The 20,604-nt window shown below is 42.8% G+C and overlaps 1 protein-coding gene across 4 annotated transcripts in view; it reads left to right on the forward strand.

Moving 5' to 3' along the window:
- Positions 1–20,604, forward strand: part of mapk8ip3 (mitogen-activated protein kinase 8 interacting protein 3) — a 255,509-nt gene that overhangs the window by 130,386 nt on the left and 104,519 nt on the right. For all 4 annotated transcript variants that reach the window (XM_070900984.1, XM_070900985.1, XM_070900987.1 and 1 more), the window contains one exon: positions 18,289–18,346. In XM_070900984.1, coding sequence (XP_070757085.1) covers positions 18,289–18,346 — 58 coding nt within the window. The remainder of the gene's footprint in view (positions 1–18,288; positions 18,347–20,604) is intronic.

A 20,604-nucleotide genomic window follows, 5' to 3' on the forward strand; every position in this document is an offset into this window, starting at 1 on the left:
CGACCAACGCGGGCGGGCGGGAGCCGACCGAACGAGGGGGGGGAAGAGGGAAGGGAGCCGACCGAACGCGGGGGTGGGGGGGGAAGGGAAGGGAGCCGACGAACGCGGGCGAGAGGGAGGGAGCCAGGGCGGGAGCCGACCGAACGAGGGGGGGGGAGGGAAGGGAGCCGACCGAACGCGGGCGGGAGGGAGGGAGCCGACCGAATGCGGGAGGGAGCCTACCGAACGCAGGGGGGGGGGTGGGGGGGAAGGGAGCCGACCGAACGCGGGGCGGGGGGCGGAAGGGAATGGAGCCGTTCCAGACGGCTGGCGGGAAAGAGAGAAGGCTGCAGGAAGCCTCAGAAATTGAGGAGCCATTTCCCGACGGCAAAAGGGGGAGGTCGTTGGGAAATGGCTGCCTCAACTTTGAGGCTTCCTGCACCCTTCTCACTGCTACAAGAAGCCTCTGTGCTGATGGCAATGTACTTTTATTAAAAAATAAAAAAAAACTAAACAGCTACAAAGAACTACAAAGAACTACAAAAATGGCCGAGTGCCAATGTTTTTTTCACACTGAGCATGCGCGAACGCTCCAACGCGCACGTGCAGCATTGCCGGCAGGAAAAAAATGAATTTAAATAGTACCCGCCCCCTCCCACTTACAAAATCGGCACGAGTGAAGGCTCCGCCCCCCTGCACGCCGCGCCAGGCAGACAAGGAGCTGCAGAACGCTCCAGAATCGCGATTTTTTTTTTAGGCGCGTAGGGCGCCCGTTTTTTTTCTTGTGGAAACTTGGGCCCCTGGATACTGGAGTCAGTTCTGGGCCCCGCACCTCAGGAAGGCCTTGGAGGGGGTGCAATGCAAATTCACCAGAATGATACCGGAGCTAAAATGATATGGACAGGTTGCACAGACTAAGCTTGTATTCTCTTGGTTATAGAAGATTAAGAGGTAATCCATTTGAGGTGTTTAAGATGTTTAAAGGAGTTGTTAGGGTAGATAGAGAGAAACTATTTGTTATGGTGGGTGAGTGCGGAACAAGGGCACCGAACTTAAGATTAGAGCTAGGCTGTTCAAGGGTGATGTCAGAAACACTTCCCACAAAGGGCACGGAAATCTTGAACACACTTTCCCCCAAAAAGCTGTTTGAGACTAGGTCAATTGAAAATGTCAAAACTTGAGATTGTTAGAGTTTTGCTAGGCAAGGGTATTAAGAGTTATGGAACCAAGGCAGGTAGATGCAGTTAAGGTAAAGCTCAGCCATGATCTCATTGACTGGTGGAACAGGCTCAAAGAGCTGAATGGCCTACTCCTGTTCCTAAACTTTAAATTCCTGTTTGACGATTTTATGAGATATGAACTTAAAACCTTTGCATATTTTCCTCAGTGAAGTAAAATTATATTTGAATTCTGAGACAACAAAAACAGCATTCCAATTGGCAACCTACACTGGCTGTTCTTGCAGAGCCCTTCGATCCAAAAACATTTGCAATGTACTGTTGGTGCAGCCTTTATCTGCAAACCAGTTGAATGCCATTAAATGACATTCCCAGCTGTGAAAGCTGCTTCTGAGTTTAACATTAAATGTGTTACTAGATCCCGTCAAATTATTATCGGTGACAATGAACCGTATTGCATTGATATAGATCATTATCACCGATGCAGACTCTTATCAAACCTTTGCAACAAAGACACTGAAATACATAGGAGGTCATCCTAGGTATTTTTATGATTTCAAAATAAACAGCTGTGGCCAGTGTCCTCGCACTGCTTGTCGTGTTCTGGCACTGACCTGTGCGGTTTGCCTCCTACTTGCTGCTAATTCCAGAGCCAGAATTAAGGGCAGTGAGAGCAGGTCAGTAGACACTGCACTCTGTGAGCTACACGTTATACTCCCGTTTTTACAGCAGATGGTTTAACTGCAGTACTGCTGTGGGGATCCAACATTCCCCTTGCCTCAATTTTCTGATTTTCCAAGGTGGCTTTCCTGAACTCAGTGCTTCGCTGCCAGTAACAAGTAAATGAAAACCCCAGCAATCTTAATCACCAGTAATAAGGCCACACTTTAGTGCAAAAGTAAGTTGAAATCCTTCCACAATTGGTGATCAGTAGTAGAAAATACAATCAGTGAAGGAAAACATGTATGACCAGCCCCAGATGTGACATTATAATACTCAATGGCAGTGTGGTATAATAGAACGATACAAAAATAGCTATAAACATCCAGACAGCTTAATGCATGTTTGCTGTAAGGTGCTTCTACGTTGCCACTAGGGGATCATGTCAGGTTGGTTTCCGCTGTCGAGAAAAGCCAAAGGTACATCTATATGACTGGTGTGCGTCTGGATGCAGAAGTGTTTTGTAAATTTGATTACATTGGTTGAAATATAGCCTGCAGTCCAGCTGGTGTGTCCAACACTTGCAATCACGGCTCTTCAAAGCAAAGTCCAAGGGGCTCCTCGAAACATGTTTTTCTGATTTTAATCACCTCTCCTCACTCCAAAAAAAAGCTGCATTGCTTGCAAAGCATAATGGCTAAAAACCCTTAAACAAAACATTGCACGTTCTTGCTGCATTTCTGCTCAAGCAATAGCATGTGACTGTGCTGTGAATTATCGCATCCAGGGCTCTGATTACAACCACTGCTGTTGAAGCTGGTTCTTTGCTGATTAATTTTTATGCTCTAATGGGTTTCTGTGTAGTAAATCATTGTCAAACGTATTGATGTTTCTCAAAAACGGTCCCTTCCCCACGCGACCCCCTCTTGCCATTCCCCTGGAAATTGGATCACTTTACACTTCGAGACACTGAACATTTCCAGCAGCCCAGTGCGGACATGTTTAAGTGCTCTGTTCAACATTCTCGGGATAGACTCTGCAGTTGTTTGCCTTGTGTTGCTGTCTGGCCTAAAACACAATGGAAAAATATTTAACATCACCGACATGTCTTAACTAATGGATTAAATGTACTGAAGATGATGAGTGCACAGAATTCGGTCCCACAACAGCAACCGAGTGTACAATGCCTGGGTTTTGTTAACGATTTGTCTTATTCTAACCTAAAAGGACCGACCAGTGGTTAGTAAATGCAGTTTGTCCAACTTGCAGAAAATTAACCAGCAAGAACGTGGATACAGTTTTAGCATTAAGGGCTACAGGCATCTTGTCAAATGTTTATACCCTTATACAATGACAGTTGCATACATTACTATTCTCCCGCCATTACACTATCACACAATGCGGATAATGTTCACCGTTGCCATCTGAAATCAATGGGATGAAAATCAAGTGGGTGCTGTAAAGGGTGGGCGATCTGCTGCTCCAGGTTACTGCCCAGGTGGTGAAGTGTAACGCCAGGAATTTCCTCAGGCTTTTCTTGCTTTTCCATCGTAACTTTGGCAAAAGCCACATTTAGGCCAATAAATGGTGTTTCCACCAAAGTTGCGTCGGTGGAACGAGAAATACCAGAAGAAATTCCTGGTGGCCAATCGCTTTCATGCACCAGTACTGTTGTATAGTGATATTTGCATATAGTGATACATCTGTAGAGTGATGGTCACACAATGTCAACCTCGGATAGTAATGATGTACAGCGAGAAACTGGCACTGTATTACACTCATACAGCAGCACATTCATACAGCAAGAATCATACAATGATATACTTGTACAATGAAGTCATATAGCAATACCATTATACAATGCTACACTAGTGTCAAACTCGCACAACAACATGCTTACCTGACGACATGTTCATACAGCAATGTACTTGTACAGTAGCACTCATACAGTAGCATATTCTGTGTTTGAATGGTGACACATTTATACAGTGACATTTGCACAGCCACGCACCTGTCCTCTTACTATAATACAGATCCACAAAGACAGAAGGTGGAGTATTTCTTTGGTAGTGATGCTCTGTTGAGGAGCCAAACTCTGAGGCTTTTAATCTGTCTTGGGGATATTGTGCTGAATTGCTGGGACTGCATTTCTTTCACAGGGAACATTGATAGTAGGCACAGGTTGCAAAATATAATGGCCTGTCTCACTAGTGAGAGAATTGCAGCAACATAACACCACCACTGATGTATTCGAATTATTCCTTAGTTAGTGTTCCATTTGGATTTCAGAAAATGTGCCTAGACTGGCTCAAGCAGCTAATTGGGCAATCGTACCCATTGGGATTGTCATTCGTGTGCTGAACTGCCACTTCAAAACGGGGCAAATTGCAGCAATGAATGTAGAACACAAAAATGCTGGGTCAGGATGTACAGAACATTTCTCAGCAAAGTGGTGCTGCATAGTACATTAAAAATCATTATCAGTCTGAGCCAGAATTTCTCCTGTCTTTGCTGCAGTGCTGCAGAACAGAACTGAGGCAGTGTTGCCTTTCTGCTTTCTTGCCTGTAAGGCTGGAGGACATTTTTATCATTCCGGACTTTACATTCTATAGAATAAACTGCCGAAAAATGAATTGGATATGGTAGCAAAATTAGAATGTTGTTTATTCACAACACTCTCTGGCTGAAGTGGAGATCTTCTGGCTCTCCCCCCACCATTATCATTCCTCCCTCCCCGGATTTATTTCATCGAGATTCAGCAGCAGTCTGTAAATCCTGACTGCCTGTGGCTGCGCTGTCTTCATTGACTGTGAGACATAAAGTAAGTGACTGGTTGATGCCACAGCAGTTTGAGCAGAGTGGTATTCAGCACGGTAGGTATACTAAGAGCACATTGCAGGAAATGTGCTCAGCTTTGATGCAAGCCTCATTTTATGCATCTCACCACTGGTCTGGCCTTTAGTTTCCATTTAGTGTGTCAGTCGTGGCTCAGTGGGTAGCACCCTCGCAGCTGAGTCAGAAGGTTGTGGGTTCAAGACCCACTACTGAGACTTGAGCACAAAAATCTAGGCTGACACTTCAGTGCATTACTGAGGGAGTGTTGCACAGTCGGAGGTGCCGTCTTTCAGATGAGATGTTAAACTGAGGCCCTGACTGCTTTTTCGGGTGGATGTAAAAGATCCCATGGCACTATTTTGAAGAAGAGCAGGGGAGTTTTCCCTGGTGCCCTGGCCAATATTTATCCTTCAATCAACATCACTAAAACAGGTTAACTGGTCATTATCACATTGCTGTTTGTGGGAGCTTGCTGTGCGCAAATTGGCTGCTGCATTTACTACATTACAACAGTGACTACACTTCAAAAGTTCTTCATTGGCTGTGAAGCACTTTGAGATATCCTGAGGTCATGAAAGGGGCTATATAAATGCAAGTTTTATTATTATTTTATTTTCACTGTCATTGAAATGCCTGCAGGATCATTGATGTTTTTTTGTGATTTTATTTTTCTAACTTTAATTATTGATTGACTTTTTTTGCTTCCTTTTTCCTCCCGGTCTGTGTCTGCTTGCGCTGGACATCTCCATAGGAGAGTTCTCAGGTGTGTATCTCTCCTCTGATTGGTGTGTTTGTGTTGGTGCTATACACATTGTGATACTCTCCTACCGCTGTCCAATCACTTCTGGCTTTTGGCCTGTGCTTCCTGTCTGGTTTGCTCAGTCTGGCCTCAAACTGCAGTAGGAGTGTAACGCCTTCCTCCCTTCCCCAGAATCCTGGTGATGCAGCAAAAATGTTTCCTAAACTAAGGTTGCTCATTCGTGCACAATGTCCTCAAGGCTCTCCTCCACCAAACAGCTGTTTTTGATTGAAAACTGAACCATACTTAGAATTGTGGGTGGGATAAAAAGAGCTCTGATTTCTTCTCCTCATGCTTTAGCAGTCGGGCTTTGGACTCCTAGCTGCAGGGCCCGTGTTCAAATCGCAGCCTCAACTGCCATTCGAACTTGGCCACTTTCTTCAACTGAGTTGTACCAAACTCTCAGCCAGGCATTCAGTAGGGTCATTTTATCACAGCAATGCTCAGTCTTGGGAGAAAATCCAAAGCCTGCAAAGTTACTCCATCTGCTAGGATAATCGCAATGCATCATTGATGGTAGCCAATGAGAATAGCTCTATCCAGACCCACTGAATGAATAAAGACAGTGTGGCGGGGGGGTGGGTGGAGGACTAGCAGTTTAAAGGGAAATAGGGGCTAAAATATTGAAGATCTAAATCCCTGCCAATGAAAAGGGCAAGAGTTAGCTTTTAGATTTAAAATACGCAAGAAGTAGCTTTTTGATCCCAGTGTTTGGGGATGGGTTAGTCACCTTGGCTTATTGAACATTGATAAAACCCCCAAATTATCTCTCTCAATACATTTTGTACCTTATTCAGAAAACACTTCATTCAAAGCAATTTGTTTCCCTTAGTTTAAATAACACAATATTATATCTAATTTTACTGAAATGGAAGAAGAGTGTTCAACTTAAGATGATAACCTTGGATTGCAGTTGTGTGAAATACCTAGCCCGCCCCCCCCCCACCCCACAATATTACTGGATCAAAGCAAAGCATGAAATTATATCTCAAAGTTTTCCTTGGACTTGAGATTTAATACAAGGCCAGGGGATATACAGATGCAGTAACTATATAGTCACTTTATACATCCAGACAACAGGAAGGCTTTTAACTTCCATAGAATCCTGCTGCACCTCATCAAATCCCATAAAATTCCTGTTGTCGATTGTACATTGGCAGATGAAAAACAGGTCCATTTTGACCTGTGAAAAAGCCATCGCAGGAAGCTGGTGCTTCAGTTTAAGAATCTGTTTCTAGTGTTGCCACCTATCACAAAGCCCGTTTGAAATAGCCCAAAATGGCTTCTGTGTTGCTCACGCTCCACCACTGTAAGTTTGCTGAAAGTGATAAACTGGGTTCCCGCTGCATTTCTGGTAAAGTTACGGCTGTGGAGTGGAAGCAGCTCTGAGCAAATTCCAGACTAATATTCCAGTCACTCTATTTCTGACACATATTGACTGTCAACCTGAGGGTACTCATTGCAGTTGTTCTTCTGGGGCAGACTTCAGGTTGCTCTATGTCTCTGGTATATTGTGACTTTCTGAGGGTGAAATTGATTGGTGCTCATGTGCGAAACAGGTTCCTAGCGTGTCGGCAGCCCGTTTTACACAGCGGCCAATTTTCTTTTCCATTGCAGTCAGGCGGGCTGCCGGTTTGCTTGAGCCATTTCGCACAATTGCTGCAGTCCAGTTGCACCCCCTCAGTATCTTGGGTAAAGTTGCAGTTGCTATGCATTGCATTTTGTGACCCTGAGTAACTGCCATTCAGCAACATTGTAGGGGTAGAGTACATTCATTTTACCTCACTAAGTGTATTGCTGTGCAACAGAGCAGTAAGTTTATCAGCATGAAGGCTGACAAACAATGAACTGGTGCATAACTGCTTCTTTCTCTCTTTTTGCTCCCTTCCCTCCCCCCACCCCCGTTATCGGACTGCCCTCTTAGTGCGTGATGATTTCTTCGGTAAGGTTCCTGCCACCATTTTTCAGTCTTCCTTCATACATTTTCATACCCTTTTGCAGTAATATGTAATCTTTTCTTTTGCTTTTGTAGTGTAGTGAGAGGCTGGGAAATGGTGTTGCTTGCCTTTGCCCTCTGACTTTCTGGTTTGGTTGTGTCTTTGTGTTGTTAGTTTGTGATGTATCACTGCTGTTGGCTGATTGGCTCTTCTGTTCACCTATTACTTTGATTCCAAGATTTTCAATTCATTTTCAGACAGACTAAGGACCATCAACCGTAGTTAATTGTGGCTCTGGATGTTTCAATAATGAACCCATCGGATTGTCTTTAAAGGGGACACAAGCAAGTTGTTCAGTTGACAATAGATATCTAAATTTGATTAAAATCTAATGCGTGTGATCCCCAGAGCATTTCTTTTGAATCAAGTTTTTGAGAGAGAGAGATGCACAATAGAACATTTGCTGGGTATTGATCATTTGAAATCTAATCGTACTTTGGTTTGCTCCAGCTGATCGTGATCTGAAACCAGTGTGGTACTGGTTTGGCAATGTGTATGTGACACTGCCTCTGCCTGCTCAAAGCACCTGTCAGTCTTGACACTAGCCAGCGCTCACTATTCATTTATCTGCTAATTTTAATGTAAAAGTAGACACTTTTGTATAAAATGGGAAACACTTTTTTAAAAAAAAAAGAAAGTCCTGTCTATTTTTTCATTAAAATTAGTGGATGGAGGAATTAGATCTTCAGGTGGTTTGCTGTTAAAAATGATGTTTGAAACATGTGCATGGATAAAAATGTTCCACTGATGCCAGTAATGGAGATGTGGTTTAATGGGAGTTTCCTTTACATGAGACATATTTAAAGGATTATTTAAATCACTGTTGATGGTTTTTGATTATTGGAGGTGAGATTTACCCAAGGCACCTGCACTGACACGTGCTCTGTCTCCTCTCTATATGTTATACCACGAGTATTGAGTGAAAAGTGCAATTAAAGATAACCCTGAACTAAATAATTCGAACAAATATTTTACTTTCTGATAACATATTGACCCTTTAATAAAACCAGCATGTATATTTTACATTTTAGCATCACTTTATGATCTTGTGTATAAAGTAGAAAAACAGTATAGTAGAGAACTGTTGTGAAATTCAGTAGCAGTGTTATACATTTCAGGTCATGGTTTGTAGCCCAGAAGGACTGTATTTTCGTTACCTAAGCAAAACTAGTTTATTTAAAAAAAATTTAGTCTTGGATTAATTTTATTTTTAAAGTAAGAAGCATTTTGATTTGCTTCGCACAGACTATATGAATCAGAGAATCAGCAATCAATTTCATGTTTCAATAGCATATTTATAAAGATACAGAGAGCTCTCCTGATGGCTCAGTGAGTAGCTGGGCCGTATAGCTCAGGAAGGTCCCATGTTCAATGCTGAATCATAGAATGGTTACGGAACAGAAGGAGGCCATTCAGTCTGTCGAGCCCGTGCCGGTTCTCTGCAAGAGCACGTCAGCTAGTCCCACTCCTCCACCCTTTCCCCGTAGCCCTGCTATTTTTCTTTCCTTCAAGTACTTATCCAATTCCCTTTTGAAAGCCACAATTAAACCTGCCTCCACCACCCTTTCAGGCGGTGCATTCCAGATCCTTACCACTCGCTGCATAAAAAAGTTTTCCCTCATGTCGCCTTTGGTTCTTCAACCAATCACCTTAAATCTGTGTCCTCTGGTTTTCGACTCTTCTGCTAAAGGGAATAATTTCTCTTTGTCTACTCTGTCTAGACCCCTCATGATTTTGAACACCTCTATCACATCTCTCAACCTTCTCTGCTCTAAGGAGAACAACCCCAGCTTCTCCAGTCTATCCACGTAACTGAAGTCCTTCATCCTTGGAACCATTCTTGTAAATCTTTTCTGCACCCTCTCTAAGGCCTTCACATCCTTCTGGGCACAATACTCCAGTTGAGGCCGAACCAGTGTTTTAGAAAGGTTCATCATAACATCCTTGTTTTTGTACTCTATGCCTCTATTTATGAAACCCAGGATCCCATATGCTTTTTTAACCTCTCCCTCAACCTGCCCTGCCACCTTCAATGATTTGTGCACATATACCCCCATGTCTCTCTGTTTATGTTTCTTTAGAATTGTACCCTTTCATTTATATTGCCTCCCCTCATTCTATCGACATGCATCACTTCGCACTTTTCTGCGTTAAATTTCATCTGCCACGTGTCTGCCCAATCCACCAGCCTGACTATATATTCTTGAAGTCAATCACTGTCCTCCTCACTGTTCACTATACTTCCAAGTTTTGTGTCATCTGCAAATTTTGAAATTGTGCCCTATGCACCCATGTCCAAGTCATTAATAGATATCAAGAAAAGCAGTGATCCCAGTACCGACCCCTGGTTGGTTGATCTTAATTAAATGGACATTGAGACCGTCTCTGATTCGGTTTCGATACTGAAATGAGGCAGAAATCCAATTAAATTTACACATATAAAACATGACACATATAAAACATGGCACAAGGAAGTATAAGCAGGATTCTCCGTAGTTTAAAACTTTTTCAGTGCACTTTTGAACTGTGCATTCCAATAACTTAGACATCCATTGGCTGTTACAACATGTAACTGGCAAGTTTGATAAAAAATCCTCATTTATACTATAAACATTCTTTTGAGGTTTGATTTAATGATTTGACCAATAGGAGTTCTTATTGGGCACGACAGTTAAATTTATAGTGACTTTTGTTTTTACTCATCCAGTTGAGGAATGCCAGTGCTGGTTAGTGGAACATTTCCACATTTGGTATCCAATGTCAGCATTCACATTCTCACCTCAGACACAGTGGCCAGATGCAAAGTAAAGCTCTCTATATTATAGTGTACCTTTAGCCCAACTTCAGTGGAAGATTCCTTGCTGCCTCTGTGTAGCATTTCAATTTTCCAACGCTAGTTATTGTTGCTATCTCTTTGAATCCAATTTCTAATTTATTGGATTGAGAGTGCCCAAACTCATTGCAGGTAGAAATGAGCAAAGGGAATAGGCTTTAATTTTATTAATCTTGGATGGATTAAACCCAAATCTCATAATTGGAGATGCAGTTTGCTAATCTGCTACACTATTCAGCAGCTCACATTTGAATTACAATGCAGTTCAAGGTCTAGAACAGGAGTATAAATTATCTTGAGCTAATCGCAGTTTAGCAGCTCAGTGAAAATGAGGGAAAGAACATTTGAGTTCTTGCAAATTCATTAGTACCAAAAAGGGTTTGAAATTACACCGTTGCCTGCTATTTTAGTGAAGCTGTTAACCTATTTATTTTAAATGAATTGACGTCTCCATTAAAAATAGTGCTACAGGTCATAATTGCAGTCAGGGTATCTCTTGTGAATGGTCAGATTGCTGCTATAGAGGCGTTAAACTCCAGTCTACTAGTGGTTCTTTCCTTTGGCTTCAATATGCTAGATGATCAGATTGAGAGAACCTTGAGGCAGGGATTCACAAAACTCTACTGCTGCCAGCATGGTCTACTCCCATGCTGATGAGCTGCTTGGCAACTGGAGCATGGCTGGAGTAGGCATGGATGAGGCTACTGTTTCGTAGGGCAATCACACTCAGCATTACTCTGCAAATGCCGGAAAGTGGGCAGTAACTGCAGCAGCTGTAGTAATGAACGTGACTGATTCAGTTACAGAGCCTCCGCATCCGGGCTTGTGTAGAATTAGGTAGCAGCACAGCAAATGGTGATAATTGAAGGAAGTGCAGAGGCCAGTATTGCAGAAGATGCTCTGGACCATTTTATTGGTTACAGTGGACCAGAGGGTGCGTTAAGGGAGCAGTGCAGGCACTTGGATAACTGTATCCCGCCTGGTATGAGTGTCTGGTGCACCATTCTTTCTCATTGTACTGTTGCATCATCATTATTAGTATCTGGGGTAGAATTTCTGTCGGAAACCCCAAAGCTACGGCGGAAATGGCCGCAGGGTTTTCAGGGGTCAGGAAAGTACCACTCTGGTAGCCCCGTTCTGTTCATCCTTCTCCAATGAGAAGGCAACTACAGTGCAAAACTGCTGTGGTTGCCTTCTCATTCCCAATGTGCGGGAATGTATCTCTGGTTTAAGACGTGATTCACGTGGGTGAAATTAATATATTGCATGAGCTTTGTGTGAACAACACCAACTTGCATTTATACAGCATCTTCACAGAGCAGTAATGAGACTAAAATGGATGCCGAGCCAAAGGAGTTATTAGGTGACTAAAAGCTTGTCCAAAGAGGTGGGATTTAAGGTGGGCCTTAAAGAGGAAGGCAGAGGTAGAGGATTTTAGAGAGGACAATTCTAAACCGCTAAAAGATTGCAATTTTGTGAGCTTCCCTTTAAGAAGCAATAATCCCTGAATCTTCGATGAAGAAGACTAATGCACAGTCTTTGTGCTAAAGTGTACCCTCAGCTTAAAACTGCTCCAGCAATTTCCTGACAGGCATGTAGTGAGTGGGAATAGTGCAAAATAATGGACTCCCTTTATCATCCAACTGCTGCCACCTATTGTTCAGTTGCTACCGGGTAATGCTTTACATCAACAGCAATTTCTAAGCTTAAGTAAATGCAGTATCAGAGAATTGTTAATACTGTCTACTGGAAATTGTTATTGTGCTTAAAAAAAAATCAAATTATCTAGTAATTTGAATTAAACTCTTAGAATGCAACAGCACTGGAGGCTATTTTAGGAGAGTTCAAATTTAATTGAGCAATTTTAAATTATCAGGAATAGACTACGATAAATTATCACTGATTGAGAAATCACAAGAATGCATCATGTGGTGTAGCATGAAGTATACCTCTGAATAGGAAAGTAGTGGTTAATTGATACCAAGCTTGGCTTTTAAAGGTTCATAGATTCTAGGAAGGAAGAAACACCATTTTTGCAAGGATGAGTTAGATTAGGAGATTGTGGGTCTTGGAAGGAAGTGCTGGTGGGGGGAGCGTTATCTGCTGAGAATGGCCCTAGGAAATTCGGGTGCATGCTGTGAAGAATTGAGAGAAACAAGATTTTCATGGCTTCCATTAAAGGAGATCTTTTGCTCATGTGAAGGGTAAATGCTACATGGACTAGTTGGGAGGAATGGCTTGTTTCTGTGTTGTAAAAAAATATAGCAATTGAGCCATTGCACTGCAGGAAGACCACTAAAGGAAGCTGATGAATCATCAGCAAAAGAGTGAATACAGTCATTGTTATGAAGAAAGAACAGAGTGTGAGGGAGGACAGAGTCTGGGGAATGGTTAATGGAATGACTAGCCATTAACTGCAGTGCAGATAGAATGATACAAGAGCAAACTAGACACCTATGGTGGTTTTGATGGGTGTCTATGTGATGGTAACTTGTTTAGAAGTCTACAGTGCTAGAGGCTTTCAAAATGTCCAAGGCGTATGTGTTTTGCACAGAATGCAATTGTTGATGAGTCTCAGAACGTCTGCAAATCTGAGGTGACATGATAGGTCCAAGTTAGCATGGATTTGTGAAAGGGAAATCATGCTTGACAAATCTTCTGGAATTTTTTGAGGATGTTTCCAGTAGAGTGGACAAGGGAGAACCAGTTGATGTGGTGTATTTGGACTTTCAGAAGGCTTTCAACAAGGTCCCACACAAGAGATTAATGTGCAAAGTTAAAGCACATGTGATTGGGGGTAGTGTACTGACGTGGATTGAGAACTAGTTGGCAGACAGGAAGCAAAGAGTAGGAGTAAATGGGTACTTTTCAGAATGACAGGCAGTGACTAGTGGGGTACCGCAAGGTTCTGTGCTGGGGCCCCAGCTGTTTACATTGCACATTAATGATTTAGACGAGGGGATTAAATGTAGTATCTCCAAATTTGCGGATGACACTAAGTTGGGTGGCAGCGTGAGCTGCGAGGAGGATGCTATGAGGCTGCAGAGTGACTTGGATAGGTTAGGTGTGTGGGCAAATGCATGGCAGATGAAGTATAATGTGGATAAATGTGAGGTTATCCACTTTAGTGGTAAAAACAGAGAGACACACTATTATCTGAATGGTGACAGATTCGGAAAAGAGGAGGTGCAACGAGACCTGGGTGTCATGGTACATCAGTCATTGAAGGTTGGCATGCAGGTACAGCAGGTGGTTAAGAAAGCAAATGGCATGTTGGCCTTCATAGCGAGGGGATTTGAGTACAGGGGCAGGGAGGTGTTACTACAGTTGTACAGGGCCTTGGTGAGGCCACAGCTGGAGTATTGTGTTCATTTTTGGTCTCCTAACTTGAGGAAGGACATTCTTGCTATTGAGGGAGTGCAGCGAAGGTTCACCAGACTGATTCCCGGGATGGCGGGACTGACCTATCAAGAAAGACTGGATCAACTGGGCTTGTATTCACTGGAGTTCAGACGAATGAGAGGGGATCTCATAGAAACGTTTAAAATTCTGATGGGTTTAGACAGGTTAGATGCAGGAAGAATGTTCCCAATGTTGGGGAAGTCCAGAACCACGGGTCACAGTCTAAGGATAAGGGGTAAGCCATTTAGGACCGAGATGAGGAGAAACTTCTTCACCCAGAGAGTGGTGAACCTGTGGAATTCTCTACCACAGAAAGTTGTTGAGGCCAATTCACTAAATATATTCAAAAAGGAGTTAGATGTAGTCCTTACTACTAGGGGGATCAAGGGGTATGGCGAGAAAGCAGGAATGGGGTACTGAAGTTGCATGTCCAGCCATGAACTCATTGAATAGCGGTGCAGGCTCGAAGGGCTGAATGGCCTACTCTTGCATCTATTTTCTATGTTTCTATGTTTCTATGTAATTCACAGAAGCATTTTATGTTGCTACATTACAATAGTGACAACAGTTCAAAACGTGCTTCATTGGCTCGCTCCCTTACATCGGTGGCCTGACCTCGCCCCGATCTTTGGCGACCCGACCTCGCCCCCCCCCCCCCTTTATTTCAGCCGCCCAACACCAGGCAAAGGTGTTCCAAAATCCGGAAATACCCTGAATCCGGAACGGCCTCGGTCCCGAGGTTTATGGATTTCGGACGTCACACCTGTATATAAATGCAATTCTTTCTTTCTCTATGCAGATTGTGTGTGGAACACTTCTACAATTCAATAGTTTCTCCCTAAATTTGTCAAGCTAAGAAAGTGCACTGAATATAAAATGTAAACCGTAGTAACAGATGATTCATCAGTGTATTCAAGGACAGAATTCCCAAGGTGGAAACATAAATAACAAGGTTATCAGTGCCAAAAGCCATACTGCTGGCCATAGATTACCTCTTGATCCCTTTAGCCGTAAGGGCCATATCTAACTCCCTCTTGAATATATCCAATGAACTGGCATCAACAACTCTCTGCAGCAGGGAATTCCACAGGTTTACAATTCTTGAGTGAAGAAGTTTCTCCTCATCTCAGTCCTAAATGGCCTGCCCCTTATCCTAAGACTGTGTCCCCTGGTTCTGGACTTCCCCAACATCGGGAACATTCTTCCCGCATCTAACCTGTCCAGTCCCGTCAGAACCTTATATGTTTCTATGAGATCTCCCCTCTCATCCTTCTAAACTCCAGTGTATAAAGGCCCAGTTGATCCAGTCTCTCCTCATATGTCAGTCCAGCCATCCCTGGAATCAGTCTGGTGAACCTTCGCTGCACTCCCTCAATAGCAAGAACGTCCTTCCTCAGATTAGGAGACCAAAACTGAACACACTATTCCAGGTGGGGCCTCATCAGGGCCTTGTACAACTGCAGTAAGACTTCCCTGCTCCTGTACTCCAATCCCCTTGCTATGAAGGCCAACATACCATTTGCCGCCTTAACTGCCTGCTGTACCTGCATGCCAACTTTCAAGGACTGATGAACCATGACACCCAGATCTCGCTGCACCTCCCCTTTTCCTAATCTGCCGCCATTCAGATAATAATTTGCCTTCGTGTTTTTGCCCCCAAAGTGGATAACCTCACATTTATCCACATTATACTGCATCTGCCATGTATTTGCCCATTCGCCTAACCTGTCCAAGTCACCTTGCAGCCTCTTAGCGTCCTCCTCACAGCTCACACCGCCACCCAGTTTAGTGTCATCTGCAAACTTGGAGATATTGCACTCAATTCCATCATCTAAATCATTAATATATATTGTAAAGAGCTGGGGGTCCCAGCACCGAACCCTGCGGCACTCCACTAGTCACTGCCTGCCATTCTGAAAAGGACCCGTTTTTCCCGACTCTCTGCTTCCTGTCTGCCAACCAGTTCTCTATCCACGTCAGTACATTACCCCCAATACCATGTGCTTTGATTTTGCACACCAATCTCTTGTGTGGGACCTTGTCAAAAGCCTTTTGAAAGTCCAAATACACCACATCCACTGGTTCTCCCTTGTCCACTCTACTTGACCAATAGTAGTTATATTTATGAAGCTCCATATAAACTAGTTAGTGTTACAGAGTGTGAATGGAACCAGACCGGAGCAGCAAAATCACAGAGGTCATGTTATGGCCAGGTGCATGAGCATTACTTTTTCTGATTTCCTGGTTTAACTTGTTGCATATTCTGTTTATAGACCACAACACTTTTCACATTTTTAGAACATTTCTTTTCTTTCAAGCACTTTCATAACTCTGGGCCCCAAGTAGCCTATGGGTGTTTTATTCAACAGATGTTTCTCGGTGTGTGAAGTCACTCAAATACGTTTAACCCATTTCAAATTTTTTTTCCCCAAAATGCACGTCGCTCGTCATAAGTTGGGCTGTGTGAACACATATCCACTATGCCAACTTTGCCTAATTATTCTCGAGCAGTATTTCGTGCCACTTCCACTCATTAGAGGAGAGGAACACCCAATAATCACCAGCGAATAGGGAATTCCCATCAACATTACCATCCACTGAGGAAAGGGAATTTTTTCTTTGTTGTTTCTCTCCCCACCCCCCCAAAGAAAAGTGGTTTTCTAGTTTTGTATCAGTGTTCGGTTTAGGGTGAGCTGGAGATACAACAGTATCTCAGTTGAATGGCATAGAGTTCATAGGAGTTTTTGAAGTAACTGATTTATTCACTCTGGTTCTGCCGCCAGGCAAATACCTGGCCAAACCAGGATTATAACGTGAAAAGCTATAGAGAAACCACAAAGATATATGTGGCCTGTGACCAACACAGCATGCTACTAATATGACAAAGTTATGGTGGACTCTTACACAGAATAGTAACAGCTATAATAGAATAAATACTGAAATAACTTCAGATCTTGTATCCTCTCCCATCACAAAAAGGTTTACATCTAATTTCATAATTTCACCTCCACTGCTCCTAACTCAGTCCCCCCCACCACCAGAACCATTGGAAGTTCCTGCATCACCTGCAGACCCGACTACTCCAACGCTCTCCTTGCTGGCCAAGTCCCGCGTGCGCACCAACCCAATCCTTGGGATCAATGGAATGAAAATTGGTCGGGTTTCTATAAAGGGCAGGTGATCCTATCTCTAATTTCTTCCAGCCCTTTGCTCAGAAGATGGAAAGTTTAATTTTAGGTTAGGCCTTGGATGGGGACAAGGGCTAAACAAGGTAACTCTTTGAGGCATAAAGAGAGTGAAAGGTGCCCATCACTGGGCCCTCTCCCACTGAAAAAGGCTTCAGTGGGTCTTTGCCTGCCCCAGTTTCCACTGCGCCCGCCCCCCCCCCTCCCAATCCTGTTCCCCCTGAAGAGGCAGTCCGTTATCTTCCCTGCTGGGCTGGGGGAGTAAGATCGAGGGTGGTCCTGGTAGGGGTAGGGATGTAATTATAGGCCTCCTTGTCTGATTTCCCTTTGATTTTCTAATGCTGCACCACCCTGCTTTAGGTGGTATAGTGGAAGAAAATAGACCACCACATATCCCATGGAACTCATCTGACTCCAGTCTCTTGTCTATTGTCCTCTGACTTCGCCCTACTATTGTTAACAAAGCCTTCAGCTTCCAGGATCTTACTGTAGAGTTTCCTCCCTAAAGTTCTCTGCCTCTCTTTCCTCTTTTTGAAATCTCAAAACTCCATCTCCTCAACCAAGCTTTTGATCACCTTTCCTAATTTCTCATTTCCATATTCAGCGTCTGTTTCCCATACACCACCTGTGCAGTGTCTTGGGACACGTTTACATTGAAGGCGCTGTATAAGTGGAAGTTGTCATTGTTGGTCAATTAGTGTGGGATTACATGTGAGGAATCGTCACTTGGCGGTGTTCTGGAGGACTGCTACTGTGCATGGAATTATATCGCAGCATGAGCCACATCTTCTATAAAAGGAGAAAGAATATAAAGAAAAAAACCAAAACCACAATGGAGCTGACATTTACTCTGAGTCACTAATTCCTGGGTCTGTGATTGGTTGTTGAATCTTTAAACACTGCAGGTGGATGGAGAGTTGAATTTAGAAAACTGGAAATGGATCACATTTGAGGCATGATTTTTTTCATTACTGTGCTTTAAACAGTAGAATTTAAAACCAGTCGAGTTATTTGTGAAATGTCACATTTGAGCAGCTGGTTAAAGGACTGACAGAATCCCATGAAATAAAACTTAACAAAGAGGCTGATGGGACCACTGGGGTGCATGTGCTTTCTAAGATTCATCTGTGGTCAGAGATCTATATGTTCCACTCATGCTTTTTCACCGCAGCTTTCCGTGTGATTGAATGTGTGTATTTATATATGACAAGGGGTATTTCACACATCATACTGTCTACTGCAGCAAATAGTTGAACAATGACTAGCTAGACACAGTGATGTATGAAATGCCCATTTTTGTTTTTATCTATACATATATATGCGTGTGTGTGTACATGTCTGTATGTGTGTGTTGTGTGCATTAATAGTTAGAAGAGCCTAAATACAGATACTGAATGCAAACCACTTGTGCCTCTTCCAGGAATGGGAAAGGAGGTTGAAAATCTCATCATGGAGAACACTCAGCTTTTGGAAACCAAGTAAGGAAAACATTTTACTGTTAATTTACTCATGCTTTAGCAATACCTAGATAGATTCTTGTGAAGTGCCGATTGCTGTCCACACATGATGTAATTACGGATACTCATAGACATCCTTGTAATGTGCTCATTGACGGTCCTACAAATGAACACATTCTCATGATGTGCTCAATGATGCCAACATGCTACGCACTCCAATACTTACACTCTTTGTGATAATGCTCACTGATAGTCCTATACATCCTCATGATGCACTGGTTACATTTTTGAGCTTGTACTCTCGATAATTTTCTCAGGTTCAATATCTCAGCCCACTTTGGTAAATTAGCCCTTTCTCCCTATTGTCTGGAGTGTGCTTTTAGCTGCTTAGTATTGTGTAGTTTGTAGTGAGCCCAGGGCTGCAACAGAAAACAATAGTTATTATTGGTTATATCACCTGCCGTCATGTGATCTTTGTTTACTTTCAAAGGTGGTAGAATAAACACTTTACTGGACTATGGCTTCGAGGTTAAAGTGCCAAATAGATTTATTAAGCAGTAAATACAATGACACACCAGATGTCCAGTAGCTACAGCCTTAACTATCCCTCCTTGGAACATAGAAAATAAGAAACAGTGGTGCCTGCTTCACTAAACTGCAGCGTAAACTGGACCAGACCTAATGTCCCTATAGTTTACCATCTATATAGCAATTTGTTGCTGACCTTCCACAGAGACTCTCTCTGGCCTATCTGTTTATCTGCTGGCTTCAGGTGGAACTAATCAGTTAGACAAGTTGGACTGAAAAATACATTCCAAAAATTGACTGGCACAAATGAAATATGTATCCTTTAAATTAAACAAAAAAAGCTGCCAAACATATGTTCGAAACCCCCCACAAGATTCTTGTATTTGAATTAAATGGCTTGGCCCCACCCTCAGATAACCCGACTAAATACTACATTTATTTTCGGTCTCTCGTATATCAAAAGAATATTTGGCCATTTTCTGTGAGTGAACCTGGCTTTTAACCCCATATGTACTATGACAGAAAGAGACCAGCACCATGATATGTCATAGAAAATATGCTTCATTTTTGTTTCAGTGCTGACTAATATTCATATACATTCTCCTGATGTGATGACTTATGTTCACATGTGTTCTTGTAATGTGCTCACATGCTCACATAAATTTCTCTTATGCTCATTGGATTGAAAAAACAATATGGTTGTTCTGAAAAGTACAAATGAATGTAGTATTATGCACCAGAATGGACATATAAGATGTATTACTATGGACGAGGGTAGTTCACACTACTTTTAATTCAAAGTTGCTTAATTCAAATTGAAATTATACAAAATAACCTCCTGTGGTGTTTTATTAAAATTGTTTAATTTGAACAACTTGATCATTTGAATTTGGCTTTGCTGAAACAAGTTGACAGAACCCTGTTCGATTTTACTCTTACTGTACTTAAGCGAAAAGGATCCCCTGGATGCAGAGCAGGGAGGAAATTTGTGTGAGGAGGATTGCATATGTGGAATGGAACCCTCCTGAGTTTTCATCCATTAATGATTTTGCTCTACGCTCGGTGTCCAAACCATCCTTTGCACCCAAGTGCAATAAGATAAAAATTGGCCCTATTCGGGCCGTCTTTCATTGCAAGGTGTAAATCAGTTCGGATTTGGTTTCCACTGCTCGAAGAGTAGCCTGAATGTAAAGTACAAATAGCACTCAATTATCTGGTCTATCATTTGCATAGTTATTCACAAATTCAAGTGTGACTCAGATGGGCCTAGGGATGACATCACTAGTGGGAGAGGGCAACAGTACACAAGTCAAATTTAAAGGGATGGTGACAATTAAAGGGCAGCGTGACAACAAGGAGGGGGTTGAAAATTCAGAAACTGGGAGCACTAAAAGGCAACTTGGCTTATTAGCCACCTTTGCTGAGGCTGAAGTGACAAGAGATTAAGAAGTGACAGGCCAAGATGAAGGGAAAGGGATCCCTAGACTCAGTCATGAAACTACAGGCAAGTGAGTGCACCTGGCCTACTGTTTGGTGGTTGCTGACGTTACAGTGGTGCTACATGAGGTACTAACAAGGAAGGGTTCCATCTTTGCCACCCCAAGCACCATTCCATAGGTCAGTTCTGCAGCATGCCTGCAAGAAGGTGCAGCCAAACTTTAGTTCAAAGTTCATTACGGTCTCTGCAAATGCGTCTTAAATTTTATTGTTATGATTGACCTGTAAGATAAGCTTTTCTCCAGCACAATTAT

This window comes from Pristiophorus japonicus, chromosome 15, assembly GCF_044704955.1.
Source record: "Pristiophorus japonicus isolate sPriJap1 chromosome 15, sPriJap1.hap1, whole genome shotgun sequence".
Taxonomy (NCBI): domain Eukaryota; kingdom Metazoa; phylum Chordata; class Chondrichthyes; family Pristiophoridae; genus Pristiophorus; species Pristiophorus japonicus.